Consider the following 17,051-nt stretch of genomic DNA (forward strand, 5'->3'; position numbering starts at 1 on the left):
AAGGGCCGCTGCGGTCCTGCCCCCGGACGGGCCTTCCCGCCTTTGTTCTGGCTTCTCGGCGCTTCGCCGCTGGTGCAGAAGTAGTTGTCACCCCGAGAGCTGGGCTGGAGGTGCGCGGTGCCCCTGGGGTTGCCTGGCGGGGGCTCACTCCTGGGCCGGAGCTGGGCGAGGGCCGGCTTGGGCAGCCGAGGAGATACAGGGATGGATGCTCCGGAGGCTGGCAGGGAGAAACTGCGTCTCTGCCCTCGGGATTTACTGTTCGTTGTAGCCTTGCCCTGCGCTTCTCTCGCGTTTGGTTTCACTGAGAGACATTACCTTTCTCACGCAGTGCCCATGCAGTAACTTAAGCCATGATGAATCGTAGTGCTTAAACCATCCTTCCCTCAGTTTCTGCCGTTAAATTATTACAGGATCTGTCTGCAGTGCTTGTGGAATCTGTTCTGACTGACTTAAGAAACAAGAGTTTATTCAGTACTCTGTTTTCTTTAGCAGATATGAAGGTTATCACTTGTGAAATAGCATGGCATAATAAGGAGCCTGTTTACAGCTTAGATTTCCAACATGGAGCTGATGGGAAGATCAATCGATTGGCCTCAGCAGGTGTGGACACAGCTGTTCGTGTAAGTTTCAAACCTGTTTGTTTGGGGTTTTTAGCACGTACATAGCATGAAATACCTCGTTATCTGGTGCATGAGATCATTGGCCAGTACATCAGGTGGTGGATGGTTTAGGGAAAAATGATGAGATTATACAGCCATATAAGGAATGACTGTTCCCCTTGCACACCATCCTTGAGTTCTGCTACTGAGTGTTACACGGATATTTTTAGAAAATTACCTGCAATGACAGCTGGATGATATTCCTGAGTAGCAACTGCTAATGTAATGCACAGTCTTGTGGATTTATGAGAACCAACTGGTTTTAATTTATTCATCTTAATCAAAGTTGAATATTGGCTGTCATCAGTCATTCAGCAGCATGAGATCTACCTTTTCACTCAGCTTCACGTGCAGCTCACCTAAGTAATTTTGTGTTGGTGTTATCAAACTTTGTTAATCAATCATTCATCCTTTTGAGAATCCCTTATGGAAATGTTGAACAGTACAAGCCCCAAAAGATGTGGCTGTAAGATTCACTTTTGTAAAATCAGACAATTATTTACTATCTCCCTGATCCTTAATGCTTGTGAGGACACTTATCACTCCCTTTCTTCAACAGAATGGGGAGAAAATACAATGGAAAAGCTCAAGTTCTTGTTACTGTCATGGGCAAAACAGACTCAACTTAGGGAAATAAATTTAATTTATTGCCAAATAACAACACAGGAGGATAGTGAGAAGTAAGAACAACATTAAAATACCTTTGCCCTGCCCCTCCCTTCCTTTTAGCCTCAACTTCACTCTCAAATTCTCTACTGCCTTCCCCTAAATCAGCACAGGAGGACATAGAAGTGGGGCTGTGGTCAGTTCAGCACACGTTGTCTCTGCCTTTCCTCACGCTATTCCCCTGTTCTAGCGTGGGGTCCCTCCCTCAGAAGACAGCCTTTCACAGACCTTCACTCCAGCATGTGTCCTTCCTGCAGGCTGCAGTTTCTTCACAGACTGCTCCAGCGGGGGTCTTTTCCATGGTACAGGACTTCAGGAATGCAATGCTCCAGTGCGAGTTCTCCACGGGTCACTACCAGAAAACCTACTCCTGCATGAGTTCATTTTCACAGATGTCAACTCCTTCCAGGAGCCTGTTACAATGTGGGCTTTCCAAAGGCTGCAGTTTTCTTTAGGGCCCATCAACCTGCTTCAGTGTGGGGTCCTTCGCAGGCTGCAGTGAGGATATCTGCTCCACAGTGATCCTCCATGTGCTGCAGAGGGTCAGCCTGTGTCGCCATGATCTTCTCCAGGGCCTGCACGGGAATCTTGGCTCCCATAGCACCTCCTTCCCTACTCTTCATTGACCTTGGTGTCTGCAGGACTGTTTCTTACATTTTTCTTGCTCTTCTTTCACAGCTTCTGGGCAGTGGTTTTTATACTTACTTAACTGTGTTACCACAGACATTCCAGTGGCAGGACAGTCTTGGAGCTGGCTGGAATTGGGTTTGTCCAACATAGGGTCAGCTCTTCATATTTTCTCTCCAAAGCCACACCTGAAGATTTTAACCTGCCCCAGCTACCAAATCCTTGCCACATAAACCTATTACACAGCTGTAGCTCATAGAGCGAAATTTTGTGGTGGCACTGCAGCTTTAGCTCTGAAGGTTTCAGATAATAAGTTCAGAGTGACTGCCCAGGTAGTAAATTATGCATTACGGAGGTGTTACATATATTACATCTTGTTCCTGAAAACTAATGCTTTTGTGTCTAGATATGGAAAGTGGAAAAAGGACCAGATGGAAAAGCAATTGTGGAATTCTTGTCCAACCTCGCCCGCCATACTAAAGCAGTAAATGTTGTGCGCTTCTCTCCAAGTGGTGAGATCCTAGCATCTGGAGGAGATGGTGAGTAATAATGCATAATGAAGTTACTGAAAAGAAGATGTATCTGTGCAACTGGGGAGTGGAGTGGGGAAAAAATCCCAACCCAGTACAGGAACGTGTTCATACCCCTCTGACACTTGGAGCTGTAGACTCTTATATGCCCTCAGATTATAGTTAGCTAATGCATGTCATGCAATTCCTAGGTAGCTTCTCACTGGTTATGTGTCTGGGAAGCTTGGTTTTGCAGATAAAAAGAAATTACTGTCCCTGTTTCCCTGATGGGAAAATTGAATGGATTACCTAGTGTCACGCTGGGGAGCTGTGGCAGAATTTACAAATTTAAGCTTGTCTATCCAGGACCACATGGATTCTTCAGTCACAGTACAGAAAGACTGAGATATGCGTGTACTTTCTGAAACAGAGCCCAGTGTTACCTTAGTGGGAGATTTTTCAAAAGCCCAAAATGCAGAACCACAGCCGGCTCTAATCAAAAGCACATTGAAGGCTCTGCACTGTGCTCTTATCTTACACCTAGAAATAAATAATAACTTAAAAGTATATTGATTAAAATCAGTAGCTCCTACTGGAACCTGAAGCAGTCTAGCACCTCCTCTTCCCCACCACAAAATAAGAACAACTTTCCATGTGTCTTATGTCAGATAATTGTAATGTTGAACTAAATGTAGTGAATTAACAAAACACCGGGAAAGAAAGAAGCTTCCTATTATTTTTTTTCTACAGATGCTGTTATTTTATTGTGGAAGCTGAATGATAGCAAAGAATCAGAACCATTAGTTTTTCAGGATGAAGATGAAGATCAGCTCAACAAGGAGAACTGGACAGTTGTTAGGAGTTTAAGGTAACTAAATAATATACTTAATATTTAGTGGTTTTGATTCCCCAGTGGCTTTTATAATCTGCTGCAGTCTTCTGTTCAGTGTGTGTTGAACTTCAATGCTCTCTAAAATGTGCTTGTTCTAATATTAATCCTTCTATTTTAACATTTTTTGGTACAGTGTCAACCTACATTTTCTGTTAAGACAGAAGATTTGGCATTTATGTGACATAATTGACATGTTCTGAAGTTGGTTCCTGAGATTTGCAGTCACTTAAAGCCTAGCACAGAGATATATGAAGTAAATGTGAAGTTTTCTTTATTAGTTTAATAGTAGAAATGTTGATCATTAATAAAGCAGAATGTATCCATATGTTAAATGATTCACGCACTTCTGCCAGATAACAGCTGTGAGGCTCAACCATCTTTTTCAGCTTGTTTGTTTTAGTGGTTGAAATGCATAATTTGTTTCAAGTGTACAATGGTTAACGAAATACACACACTGTGCCTACTGATACCTAGTATTATGTGATAATGACTAAGGCATCAAACTGATTCTCGCAGTTGGACTGCAACAGTGTTCTGTTCTTCCTCTCAACTTAAGACTGAAAGAAATCAGTGGTTCTGAACTCTGAAATGCATTTTGGATATGCAGTATGTTTAACTGCCTTGCTTTCTGTGTAGTATCTATTAAAAGTTTTTGTCTCTTATCTGTCTATACTGATAAAATAATTAAGAATTAGCACCTGTTTACAAAAAAAACCCAACAAACTCTGGTATCCGTAATGGATACATTCCCTGCGACTGCTGACACTTATGTGAGAACAGTTTCAAAAGTGCTAGTGGGATTGCTTGGAAGACCAGCAAGATCCTTTAGGAAAATGAGAGTTAACCTCTTATAACAAGGAAACAAACCAATCCAATTGCCTTCCCCTAAATTTGGTGTTGCAAGTATTTATTATCAGACGTACCATGCTGTATGGTAAGTCTTCAAATTGCAAGCAATATGAATTGGTTTTGATGGAGCCCTTTTAGGTGGTTCTGCATATCTTGCAATGTTTGTTCAGCTTTATCTAAATCAGCCTTAACTTTCTGTTTCATGTGGTTCTGCTGTCTATGCGTTTGTTTGCTGCTTTTATGAAACTTAAAAATATGCAGGAAAGTTTTCTTGAATAGTGACACTACCTTGGTGTAGTGTTTTATTTTCTGTTTGTACAAGTACTAGGAACTTTCATATGCAGTACTTTAGGTACACATTCTTAAATTACTTCAAATTCAGTACTTCCGTTGTCTTATGAAAAAAATCTGTGAAAAGGGAGGCTTATTTTGAGTAGAAGTACTTGGAAATGTTCTACTGCCTTCTAAATATGGACATTTTTTTAAAATCTGAAAGTCATTTCACTTCAATGGTACTTTATTTGCCTCTGATTGTTTTTGAACCTAAAAATGTACACAATTAATTTTTACATGTAGCTGTTATTTTTAGATTAGTAATTGGTTTCTTCTCTTCTGACTTCTAGAGGCCACTTAGAAGATGTCTATGATATTTGTTGGACCTCAGATGGAAATTTCATGGCATCTTGTTCAGTAGATAACACAGCTATCATGTGGGATGTCAATAAAGGTAAATTCAGTGTTTATCACTTACAGCTCCAGTCCTGATGAAAGTGTCTTATGACATTTACCAAAAGAGTTGAAAGCATCTTTTTTTTTTGTGAGAGAACAACCAACTTAATAGCTAGACTTCTGGGACTGCAAGGCAGATAAACAAGCATGTAAAGATATCCTCAGGCCAGCATAATGTACACATAAGTAATCTCTTTACCTTGGAGTATTAGGGAAGTAAATTTCACTCAATTTCCACCCCACCTCAGCCCCCAAAACTCCTATACAAGCAGCTTGTGTATTACTCCGCACCTCAAAAAACAAACCAGACTTGACTGGTATGCGATAACTAGCTACCTATGCAAAATGGTAAGTATAGGATGCAGGCTCTGTTTTGCAATATGTGACTTTTTGGAGAGGGGCTCCATTCAGCAAAACTCTTCTGTTCATGCCCATCTCACTGCAGTGGGTTGCTTGTCTTCTCCGAAAAAGGCCCATCTATAGAAGTTCTAATAGTAACCAGCTAGATTAGGTTGCTTTACAGTGGCTTAATGTTTTCTTACTAGCAGTGTAGTCATTACTTTCACTTTTAATGTGGAGATCCTTAACTTTCTCTAAAGTTACACTTTTATCTCACATTTCTAATATTTAGTGTCTAATAAAGTAGAATGCACATTAATTTTTCAGTGCATGCAGTCATGAAAATGAGTGTTCCGCTGCTGCTGACATTTTTTATCATCTTGGTTTGGGTACTTAATGTCTCTCCCATCTGAACTGTCACATGTTCCTTTCTAAAAGTCTTCACCATAAATATGTGAATGTTCAGTTAAGAGTTTTTGTGCTCAGAGTGTAGGTACACATAGTAGCATTGTGACCAAAGGTCTCTTGCATCTCAGACTGCTTGTAACAACTTTAAAGGGACATACCTGCTAGACTTACTGCTAAGAAAAAAGCTGGATAACCTCTTAAGATGATACGTTACTTCTGTGTAATGTCTTCCATTCTCATTGGGTTTTTTTAGCATGCAGTTAGTACTGTGGAAGGCATTTTGTGTCTTCTAAGCAGAAACACGATTAGTAAGTTGGAAATAAGAAACTGTTACTGGAAAACATAGGCTTTATGATACAGTATTTTTTTGCAACAGAGCAACATGATACTAATACAAGGACAACCTCTGTCCCTCGTACTCAAAGCATTTAATGATGTTGTCTGTAAACTTACCTTAATGGTTTGGATCTTGGAAAATCATCATGGTCAGGGAGCTGGTGTCTTGGAGAAATGTTCAGGACAGAGTAAGCTGTGGAAGAATGTGAGTTAGCAATTCTGTAGACATGTTTCTGAAAGCTGCTTGTGTGTAAATGTCAGTCAGTATGTGTATAGTTTATATTTTTTACTAGTTGCTCAGCAGACTAAGTGAGTTTATACTGCCCTGTATAGGAGGAGCCTGACTATCTAGCCCCAGCTAAAAGTTAGGGTTTAGTACTGGAATTTCTCGCTCATTATTCAGCCAAATTCAGTTAGCTGTTGAACAGCTAGTCTTGCCTGAAAATGTTTTTCTAAATTGCAACAGTTTAGAAATACTTCTAGTTATCAAATACATTAATCTTGTGTGTTTAATGCCTAAGCCAAGCTGCTTATCTGAGTTATTTTGTAGGGAGCAAGCCTTAAATTGTCATGTCACAATTTACAGTTCTTTTGAAGATTGTAGAAACAGAGCAACTATTTCCCATATTCTTGTCAGATGAGATTTAAGTTAACAGTTTGTATGTTTAAAAGTTATTTTGAAACATTTTGTCTGGTGTTATTTCTGAAATGATGATATGTTTTAAAACACTTTTGAATTTAGAATCTGGAAACTGTTTGTAATTTCAGGACAGAAGGTTTCAATATTAAATGAACACAAGAGTTATGTCCAAGGAATAACCTGGGATCCTCTAGGCCAGTACATTGCAACTCTGAGTTGTGATAGGTGAGCTGTTGTTCCAAGTTTTTTGCCTTGGTATTCTTTCTTACTTAAAGATGAATTTAAAGCAAGTGTGTGGGATAAATATGAGTTTTCTTTTATTTTTTTTCAGATTATTCTTTAAGAGGGTTGATGTGAAATAAAAATTATACTTTAGTTAATCTTTTGCTTGTGGTAAGTGATTCCTGAATTTGAGCGTCCTCTCTGAGCAGCAATACATAAACTTGAGTAGAAATTTTTTCTTCAGGAAATATTTTTTCCTGGTATTGGTTGTTAGAGATAGCAAGTAAATCTTAAGAGAGTGCTGCATTCTCTGGTTGTTAATGAGCTAGTAAGTTCATCCTTGTCATTCTATAAAAAGATACAAATAGTTATAAGAAATAATTAAAAATGTTTTTCCACTGATACATTTCTTCTGCCCTCTTGCTCCCATCCACCAGCAGCTTTCTAAGTGATGTCATTGGGAAAGCTAAACACACACTTAATAAACTTGGTTCTTGTCAGACCTTTGAGTTGATCTTAAACTGTTTGGGGCATGTGTGCTGGTCTGAAGGGTTCACAGCTGGCTAATAAATGCATATCATCTGGCACCTGCTGCAAAGAAAATTGCTGTAATAATGGAAAAGTATTTTTTATTTACAGTGGACTCAGAAAAATGGTAGATTTATGATAACTAGGTCATTATGAGCCTCTGCCTTCTGATAATCAGTTATGTGAGATTTGTGTGCCTTTATTAAAATGAACAGCAGTGAAACACAAATAATACAATGATGCTGAAGGGTTTTTTTGAGTGAAGTTGCAAGCAAGGGCATGAACTAATCTGAAGAGGAGAAATCTCCCACCCCCTCAGGTTTCTACCACTTTTCTGCAAGGGTGTGTAGAATTGCTGGATAACAGGAACAAGGCCAGTTGCAGAACTAGGCACTTGCCTGCCTGATGTGGGGAGACCTGTTCCCCTTTAGGCAGACTAGCAAGTGTTTCTGATATCTGGAGGCAGTAGCTGCACAACTGTTTCAAGCTGTCTGCCACAGCCTCACCTTCTATTAACTTTTCCTAGCTCTGTCCAGGACTCTGTGGAGCTGTTTCAGCACATTACATCAGCAGAAAACTGTCTGTTTTTTGTGTAATCTTGTTTTTCTGCTAGCCTAACAAACCAACATAAATTAGTAGAGGTCAGAGATGGAAGAAAAGAGAGGATGGTGGGATGAGCAGTTGGGTTTGTTTAGGCTACCTTTTGTTTTAGTGAGATGAAATCACGGGAATTCCAGCATTCTGTACAGAGAATGTACATACTCCCACTTTCTTTTAGACCAGAGGAAACTGAAGCATAGAGGTGTAGCTAAATGACTTTCAGGTGAGTTCCCGCTATGTGGGAACATACTGGCTGCTACACCATGGGTAGGAATGGTATGGCTGTTCACTGTCCTCTAATTCCCTCATTCCTCCACAAAAGCATATACTTCACGAACATAATTTTCAGAGATTCGTTGTTTTTTTAGCTATCAGAACATGTCCACCTGCTTGTGTCTCATGAGCAGGTTATAACTAATATGTGATTGTCATTTATATTTAGCAGTCCTGACTGAGAAGTGAGGGGCTGTAGTGCTGTGTGAAACTTGGGGTGAAAGGAAGTTGTAGCTAACTCTGCTCTCCACCATGTAGGGTCCTGCGGGTATACAACACACAAACCAAGCGTGTAGCATTCAATGTTACCAAGATGCCATCTGGATCAGGAGCTGAAGGAGAGGTACAGTGTCCTGGAGAATGGTACTGGAGAATGTGCTGGGTACTATTTATATTAATTGCTCTGTTCTGTGAAACAAAAGGAGCAAATATTTTCAATTTGGGTAGTCCACATGTCAGGTATTTTTGTCTCTACACCTTTCCATTGCGTAGAGACCACTTCAGGTTTCCTCAAAAATTGCAGAAATTACTCAGAAAGAACACTGGCAAGTATATCTAATTAAAATAGTAAGACAGTGTCTTTGATTGTGAATGTTAAAAATAATGTGGAAAAAATAGTATGCATAGTGAATTCTTAGTAGGAAGAACTTAAAATATGTCTGAAATTTTCAAAAAGGTGGTCTGATTTTTATATGAACTAGTGAAAATTTATTGAATTCAGTCTAACTGTAAGAGGGAAAACAAAGAGCTTTCATCTCCCAAACAATTCTAAGTGATGGTAAAATAACACCTCCAAGCTGGCTATAACCTTTTCAATTCCTTCTGTTCCTTTCCTTTTTTTGTGAAAACATTTGTAACAGTTTTATAGAGAGTAAAGAACAGGCCTAAGAAAGGGTGTTTTGCCGTTATAGAAGTTTTCTTTAAACCTCTAATACTAGAGTTAAATGCCTTAGGAACAGGCTCTTTTGCTGTCTGTTAAATAATGTTCTTATCCCAGTTATTACTATTTTTTTATTACTGGTCTAATGTGACTGCTCTTGGAGTGTTTTGATTAGTACCTGAAGAGGGATCAAGGACTATTTTTCTTAGCTGTGGAGAATTTATAGCACAGCAGAAAGTATGTTTGAAGGAGCCATGGCTTTTGAAACACTTACCTTTTATAATAAAAGCTCCATTGCATTGGATTGTACAGCTGGATGGTTTTTCTCACCTGAGTTCCAGCTGATGCTTTCGTTGCACTTTACACAATTATATCTTCAATGTTACAGGCCAGGAGCTATCGGATGTTTCATGATGACAGCATGAAGTCATTTTTCCGCAGGCTCAGTTTTACTCCTGAGGGCTCCTATTTACTCACTCCAGGTATGTGAGAACACGTACTATAACATATCTATTATGCTCTAGCTTGAATGGTGCGTCAAGATTGCTTTTGAACTGCTATGGGTATTCTTAGTTGTCTTAATTATGCCTTTCCTCGTTCTTCGTATCGAGGAAAATGGAGATGCCACAATACTCTTCCATTAGCAGTCCAGAATGTTCATTTTTCTCCTGTAGTAAAAATAACATGGCATTTTTCAGGACTAAAATGTGTGCATTATAACGATACAGCTCTCTTAAAATGGAAGTGAAGAACAATGAGGGGCTTCATTTGACTGGTCTCTTTTTGTCTGTATCCATTCTTAAGAACATTCTGCAGTAACAGGAAAAATAACATAGCAAAGAGGGGATTGATTTGCCCATACAAGCATTGGTTTTTTAGACATCTGGCAACATCAAAAAGAAGCTTTGAGGGGGAAGTATATAAGCACAACAAAAAAAGCACTAAGTAAATATTTGGGTTGCTTTTTTAAGTTGTGTTCAGGTTGCACCGCTCTTGCCCAACTGACAAGCCTAATTCCTGAGAAGCAGAATGTTTATGGACATAAAGTGTGTACTCAGTACCTTCTTGAGTTGATGATTAATGCTTTAACCTTTATTTTTGCAGCTGGCTGTGTTGAATCAGGAGAAAATGTAACAAACACCACATATGTTTTCTCCAGAAACAATCTTAAAAGGTAGATTTAATAAGATGAAAATATATTTTTATTTAAAAGAAAAATTAAATGCTGTTTTCTGAAGTACTGATTCTTTATAAAAGGCCCATGGGTCACCTGCCATGTCCTGGAAAGGCAACTCTTGCTGTTCGCTGCTGCCCAGTCTATTTTGAGTTGAGACGAGCATTTAATAAAGGTACTGTAAATCCTTCAGGGAGTATGATTTTACAGCTAATATGTGAAGAGGCCAATGTAGCTGTTTATTATTTTATGCTCTAGCATTCTAGCATTCCATTAAGATAGTGTTGTACCACATCTTAGAAGCTGTTTCCTGACTCTTAAGACCTTGAATTCACCTTAAGGACCTTGCAAGTAGCTTTTGATGTAGTGGATAAATGTTCTACTTGGCCTCTTAGGCTACAGAAACACTGTTTAATATTTTTCTTTAACTTTTAACTATTTTGTGTGAGTAAAAGTAAATAACTTGGCTTAGCAGTAAAGGAGCAACACAGTGAAGTATTTTCTGTTAGTCTCAACTACCCACGTCACAGGAACTCCAGAGAGTTGGTGTAGTTTGCAGTTACCATTGCTATTTATTCAAGGAAGCCAAACCTGAAGCAGTGCTGGTGTTACTGACCAGAAGAGGATTTCTGAGGTGGGGATAGAATTGTATGAAGTTGCATTGAGAACCTACCTGGAGATTGAAATCTAGCCTTATTGTGAGCCTAGTGGGTGCAGGAGTGTTCTCCTGTACAACTTTCCTTATATTTTAATGAGACCAGTCTTACTCTGGTGAAGAGGCATAGCTTTGCTTCTTTCTTTAGAGGGTCAATTTGTAGTATTCCTTACAAGATACAGAGATTACCTGCTGTGTGTCTGGATTTTCATCATAATCTTTAGATCCATTGTAAAGATGTGTTGCAAAGGGACGAGATGAGTGTCTGCTATTAGTCTCTGTCTCCTCTGAAGAAAGTGTTCAGTTTCTGCAACATGCACCCAAAAAAGTGAAAACCTATAGTAGTTTATAGTAGAAATAGTAGAAGTTGTATGAAGTTGTATTAAGATACCTATAGTAGAAAAAGTATAGATGTGAGTACCTTACATTATGTTACTGGCCTGTCTGTTTTAGTGCATAGCTTCCACAATCATTATGGAACTGAACAAGAGCTGTACATGCTGGAAATTTCAGAAAGCAGTTAGCACTCAGCTTCCAGTAGAAGCTAGAATAATCTGTCTTTGCAAAGAACTAATGTTTCCATGAAAAGACAGCAGAATGCAAGATAACATAGACCTAAAGCCATTGTTTTGATTGAGTCATGCAGAGTATGTAGTGTTAGAAATGTTTTGTGATCTTGATTTTCACTATATCTTGAGGTGTGTTTGTTTAGACTTCTGTACTAAAGTACATGTAAACATGCTGAAAATTTTCAGGTAGAAAAAATTTTACAAACTCGCAGAACAAAATACTAGCAATCCAGCTGGACAAAACTTCTGATTTCTCTGTTTTAAACTGAGACAATAGAGGGCACACTTGAGGCAACAAAATTGCTAGTGCTTGATATTAAACTTTACATTGTATAGAACTGCTGTTTTCTCAGCCATTATCTTGATACTGATTGATAGTGAAATCTTTGTTTGTATTCATAACTAAGCTAGTGCAGTTACTACCTTGCAAGGAATAAAAGAGAGAATGCTCAATGTATTAATTTCTTTACACTCTAGATGACAACAATCAGAAATCAGCTCCTGCTCTTTTTAATCTCCCCTATCGATTGGTGTTTGCTGTTGCTTCAGAAGATTCTGTGCTTTTTTATGATACTGAACAGTCTTTCCCCTTTGGTTATGTTTCTAACATACATTATCACACCCTGAGTGACATCTCATGGTAGGTAATTGTTATATTGTTAAGATTTGTTGTGATGTAAATATCCTTTTTATGTGTTGAAGTTCTGCATGTCTTGTGTCTTGCTGTATTTTTTTCTTTTGTTTATGGCATACACATATGGTCACTGTCACGGCAGTGTTCTGAACAGCAAGCTGCTTCTGATTTTGCCCTGTAAATTGGAGAATTATGTTTTTTTTACTGGTTGGGAAACAAGGTGCAAGCAGCCCGAGGTCAAGCAAATGGAAGTTCTTATAGTTCTTATGAAAGCTACTGTACTGAGTGCCAATGAAAAGTACTCATTGTTCAGGTAACGTAACTAATAATAATGAAGTTAATCAGAGGCTTTGGAAAGAAAACATCTATCTCTCTGCATTCAGATGTCTTTATCCTGGCCAAATTCTGTATCAGCAGAATTCTCCTTAGTAGTTCTTCGTGTATCTGACAAAGTAAATTATGTGTCTTGATGTGGGGAGTCAGAACTGGAGCTGAAAACTGAACCCAAGTCTTGAAATCACAATACACCCTTTTGCTTTAGAAGGCTTCTTCTCTTATGCCTTTATAGCTGGTATGCTTAAGCTTAGGACCACATGGAGATCTCTTTTTCAGAAATGACACCCTAAAAACCATTGTGTGTCAGGAGGAGGGGAGTGAAAGAGAGTAGGAATTCAGGTGGAATCCAGGTGTTTTTAATCAATGATAGACATTACTTGGTGAAATGAGCACAAGAGGGCCTGTTCATGGGAGCACCACGGCGATTCTGAGCATTGCCTCTTACTTAGCACAGCCAAGGAGATTGAACTGTTCTGCTGCTCTGAATGAGGAGAGTTCAGCAGTACTTTAGGAATTGTGGCTGAAAATTTGTGTACTTACAATTGAACTATACTTTGTGCCAGCTCAAATGCATGCAGGTGCTGGCAGCAGCGTATTGCTGGTGATTACAGCCAACACCAGAGAGATTAAATCAGATGCAAAGGTCAGAATTGAAGATCTTTTTTTCATTTGAAATTAATTTGTTCTCACTTGACTGCAGTTTTCTTTGAGTGTATACATGTACTTGGGAAAGGGAGAAAGAAAACATAAGTACAGCTTGTGTTATAAATGGGGGGTGAGGGGTGAAGAAAAGCTCTGAGCTTTCCTTTTAATGGAAAAAAATATATATCACGAACAGGTCCAGCAATGGAGCTTTTCTTGCTATTTCTTCCACGGATGGATACTGTTCATTTGTTACCTTTGAGAAGGATGAACTGGGAATACCACTGAAAGAGAAGCCACAGATGAACCTTTGGAGTACTGGTGCAACAGAGAAAAAAGTTAAAAAGAACCAGTCACACAAAGTAATTTCCCCAGGCTGCAGGCAGACAGAAGAGACTCCTCCCAAGAAGGCCACTGATCCCAGTACCCCTACCCTCCAACCTAGGACACCCACAGCTACTGGTAAGGACTTGCCTTCCACACCTGCTGGCATAAAAAATGTTCCAGTCTCATCCTCAGATGAGAGGAAAATCAGCCAGTCAGCCAGCCAGAGCACTAAAGCAAACCTGCCCAGGAGGATTACTCTCAACACTTTACAAACATGGAGCAAGACACCAAGGTGAGATTTATATTGCTGTTTCCAGTCATAAATACGAAGGCCAAGATAAGTTGTGCTTGTGCTACATTTAAAGGGTTGGGGTTTAGATGTAAATTCCAAGCCCCTGTGTCTTGGTGATAGCTGTCTTGACATGGAACTTTTCATTTCAGTAGTACTACAACTGAAAGGTCGAAACATCTCTTGAATCCTAAATGTACAGCTTTTATATTTCTGTCTGAAATACGATGCAATAGCAAAGTTAACTTGACAATTACACCTTGTCCATATGATAGCAACAGCTGTCTGTCCTTAGGTCCCATTTTCCATGTAAAGATGATACCTGAAGCCTTCTGCTGATGAGAGCTATTTGAAGACTCTTCTCGGGGGGGGGGGGGGGGGGCAGTTGACAAGGGGCTAAACATGAGCCCGCCGTGGGCCCAGGTAGCCAAGAAGGCAAACGACATCTGGCCTGCATCAGGAATAGCATGGCCAGCAGGAGTAGGGAAAAGATTGGCCCCCTGTACTCAGCACTGGTGAGGCTGCACCATGAGTACTGTGTTCAGTTTTGGATCCCTCACTGTGAGAAGGACATTGAGGTACTGGAGTGTGTCCAGAGAAGAGCAGCCAAGCTGATGAAGGGTCTAGAGAACAAGTCTTGTGAGGAGAGGCTAAGGGAACTGTGATTGTTTTGTTTAGTTTGGAGAAGAGGAGGCTAAGGGGAGACCTCATTGCCCTATACAGCTCCCTGAAAGGAGGTTGTAGTGAGGCGAGTGTTGGCCTCTTCTTGCAAGTGAGTAAAGATAGAACGAGAGGAACTGGCCTGAAGTTGTGTCAGGGGAGGCTTAGACTAGATATTGGGAAGAATTTCTTTACTGAAAGAGTAGCTGGGCCCTGGAGCACGCTGCCTAGGGAGTTGGTTGAGTAGCCATCCCTGGAGATATTTAAAAAATAGTGTAGACATGGCACTTCAGGGCATGCTCTAGTGGGTCTGGTGATTTTTTTCCTGGGTTGATGGTTGGACACTGATCTTATAGGTGTTTCCAACTATGATGATTCTGTGATTTTAAGTAAAGAGTACAAGTCTAGGCTAGCTTTCAATGTGCAGTGTCATGGGTGTGGGATTTGGTGCATTGACTGAAGTTATTTCCTGGGGTGAAAATCTAGGTTTTTAGAAATACTCTGTGTATTGATTGTCAAGCAGCCTGCAATATAAGATCCTGAGCTGGTGTGCAACAGTAAGGCAATGGCCATGCAAGTAGAGATTTAAATCTTCTCAGAAAACAAGGCTATTTTACAATTAAAGGAGGTGTGACTTCTCATAGGACTATTTTAATTAGTAAGTGGTTAGAGAGGATGTTGTGAATGAGGAAGCAGGATAGTGGATTTCTTCACAGAATCACTAAATCACAGAATGTTAGGGGTTGGAAGAGACCTCTGAAGATCCTTGAGTCCAAGCCCCCTACCAGAGCAAAGAAGAATCCTGGAGATTGTTTTTTTACACACAAATGTTAATCTGTACTGGAACTAACAAGTTGTTAGGTTGTAGATAGTTGAAAATTACTTTTGCCTGGAGAGTGAGGTGACTGATGGAGCTAATTAATCTTTTTATTTTTGAGAGAAACTATATTTAATCATATTAACTGGATTATGCCATGAATGGTAGCTTGTAGTAGCATGCATGTTCCTAATTCTAAGACTTTTTTTTTTTTTTTTATGGTTCAATCTTCTGCTTTTGTGCTTAGGTTTAAGTGCCATCCAGAAGAGATTTAGCAGAAGAAAATATATTTACACTAATTGTTAGTAGACCTCAGTGGGCAAAATAATTCCTTAGAGTTCTGTGGTTCTCAAGGGATTAAGATGGACAAGGTTAGGGAATAGTAAGCTCTTGCAGTGGAACTGGAAGCCTTACCAGGTGCCAAGAAATAAGTTGAAATTCATGTCATTGCAGCCAATCTTAATTTTAAAATACTTGGCCAAGATGCTGTGCTCTGCAGGTGAATTATGGCACATGTAACATATGTAAAATTACTTTCTAGTGGAAAAGATCACTGGTGTTATTTAAGTACTTCTAAGAAAAGCTCTATTCAACAAATAACAAGAAGAAAAAAAAGCATAATAATATATATCTAAACTACATCTAAATTTAACTGATTCTATCTGAAGTAAATCTTTAAGTAAAGTGTTTGTGTAAATGATGGCTTTAAAGCACTTGGACTGTTTCTGCTCTTTTAAAGGAGAATAAGCTTGATTCCAGTGAAGCCAGGTACACCAGCCTCTACATATGCAGATACAGTTCCTATACTTCCTTCCTCAGAAGAGGAACATGGTAAGCTTTTGTGGTTGTTAATATCCGGCTAAATCTTTTGCCAATCAGTTCTTTCCAGTATAGACTTCTGTTATAAGTTATAATATTGCAGTATTATAACACAAGCACAGTCAAGCACAAACCTAAACCTGGTTGCAGATTCTAAAGCTGCTTCATTGTCTTGGTGTGTTTGAAAGGTGCTTTTGACAACATGAAATGTGTTCTCACTGCAGTTGCTCTTGGACAACTGCTTATGCGACAGGATGTCACGGCATTTTTTACAATGGTGCATTAGCTGGCACTGAAACCAACTAGAGTAAATTCATTTGGATGTAAGGCCCTCCAGGTTAGTTTTTGGTGGGTTTTTTGAGTGCTGAATTGTTTGTGAATTCAGCAAACCAATTTACTTCCTTAATCTGGATTAATTTAGTTCAAATTATTTTCCTGTCTGCCTATTTCAGAAGGGCCATTACCATCTGATGACAGTCATGAAAATCCCAGAGCACCTAAACATCCTAGAACCGAGGAAACTTCTCTTTCTACATCTGCAGAACAAGTCAGCTGCAATTCAAACAAATAAAGGCTAAGCTTTTAGTAGACTCTTCACAGTCCGAAGGTGATGCAGCCATATCTGAGACTGCATTTCTTTTTGCAAATGTTAAAGCTTCGATTCGTCATGAAGGTACTGCATGCATCTTGGACACAGTTCTGTGAAGAGAGAAGCTGGCAGTAGAAGACAGGTTTCAGAAATGTAGCTTTGCAGAGGAAATAGTTGGGAAGTGACTTCTAAGTGCATTTCTACTTCTTGAAGACAGCTTTCTTCAAGAAAGGCCACAGCTTAAGGAAATCAGAGAAATCTGGGTATTAAAAAGCCATAGAATAGCCTCAGAGTCTTCATCAGAGTCCCTAAGTTGACATTTAAATTATTATGTCTTTCAACAACCTGTCTGGCAAAATAATAGAATTTCTAAGGACTTAATC

The 17,051-nt window shown here is 39.4% G+C and overlaps 1 protein-coding gene across 1 annotated transcript; it reads left to right on the top strand.

Annotated features, from left to right (window-relative positions):
- Positions 1 to 154: 154 nt before the first annotated feature.
- On the top strand, positions 155 to 16,650 carry CHAF1B (chromatin assembly factor 1, subunit B (p60)). Its single transcript, XM_010000415.1, has 14 exons — positions 155 to 181; positions 490 to 620; positions 2,359 to 2,491; positions 3,212 to 3,329; positions 4,826 to 4,929; positions 6,783 to 6,879; positions 8,536 to 8,620; positions 9,546 to 9,639; positions 10,262 to 10,331; positions 10,415 to 10,506; positions 12,033 to 12,195; positions 13,364 to 13,786; positions 16,000 to 16,091; positions 16,532 to 16,650. The coding sequence occupies exons 2-14, from the start codon at positions 495 to 497 to the stop codon at positions 16,648 to 16,650; spliced, it is 1,716 nt and encodes a 571-aa protein (XP_009998717.1). The 5' UTR covers positions 155 to 181; positions 490 to 494.
- The last annotated feature ends 401 nt before the right edge of the window (positions 16,651 to 17,051 follow it).

Source organism: Chaetura pelagica, unplaced genomic scaffold (genome assembly GCF_000747805.2).
Source record: "Chaetura pelagica isolate M959 unplaced genomic scaffold, ChaPel_1.0 scaffold244, whole genome shotgun sequence".
Taxonomy (NCBI): domain Eukaryota; kingdom Metazoa; phylum Chordata; class Aves; order Apodiformes; family Apodidae; genus Chaetura; species Chaetura pelagica.

Excerpts from the sequence above, each read along its gene's own strand:
- CHAF1B (XM_010000415.1), top strand. The coding sequence starts at position 495 with ATGAAGGTTATCACTTGTGAAATAGCATGGCATAATAAGGAGCCTGTT. Across the intron at positions 3,330-4,825 it reads ACAGTTGTTAGGAGTTTAAG|AGGCCACTTAGAAGATGTCT; the intron begins GTAACTAAATAA and ends TCTGACTTCTAG. Across the intron at positions 10,507-12,032 it reads GAGACGAGCATTTAATAAAG|ATGACAACAATCAGAAATCA; the intron begins GTACTGTAAATC and ends TTTACACTCTAG.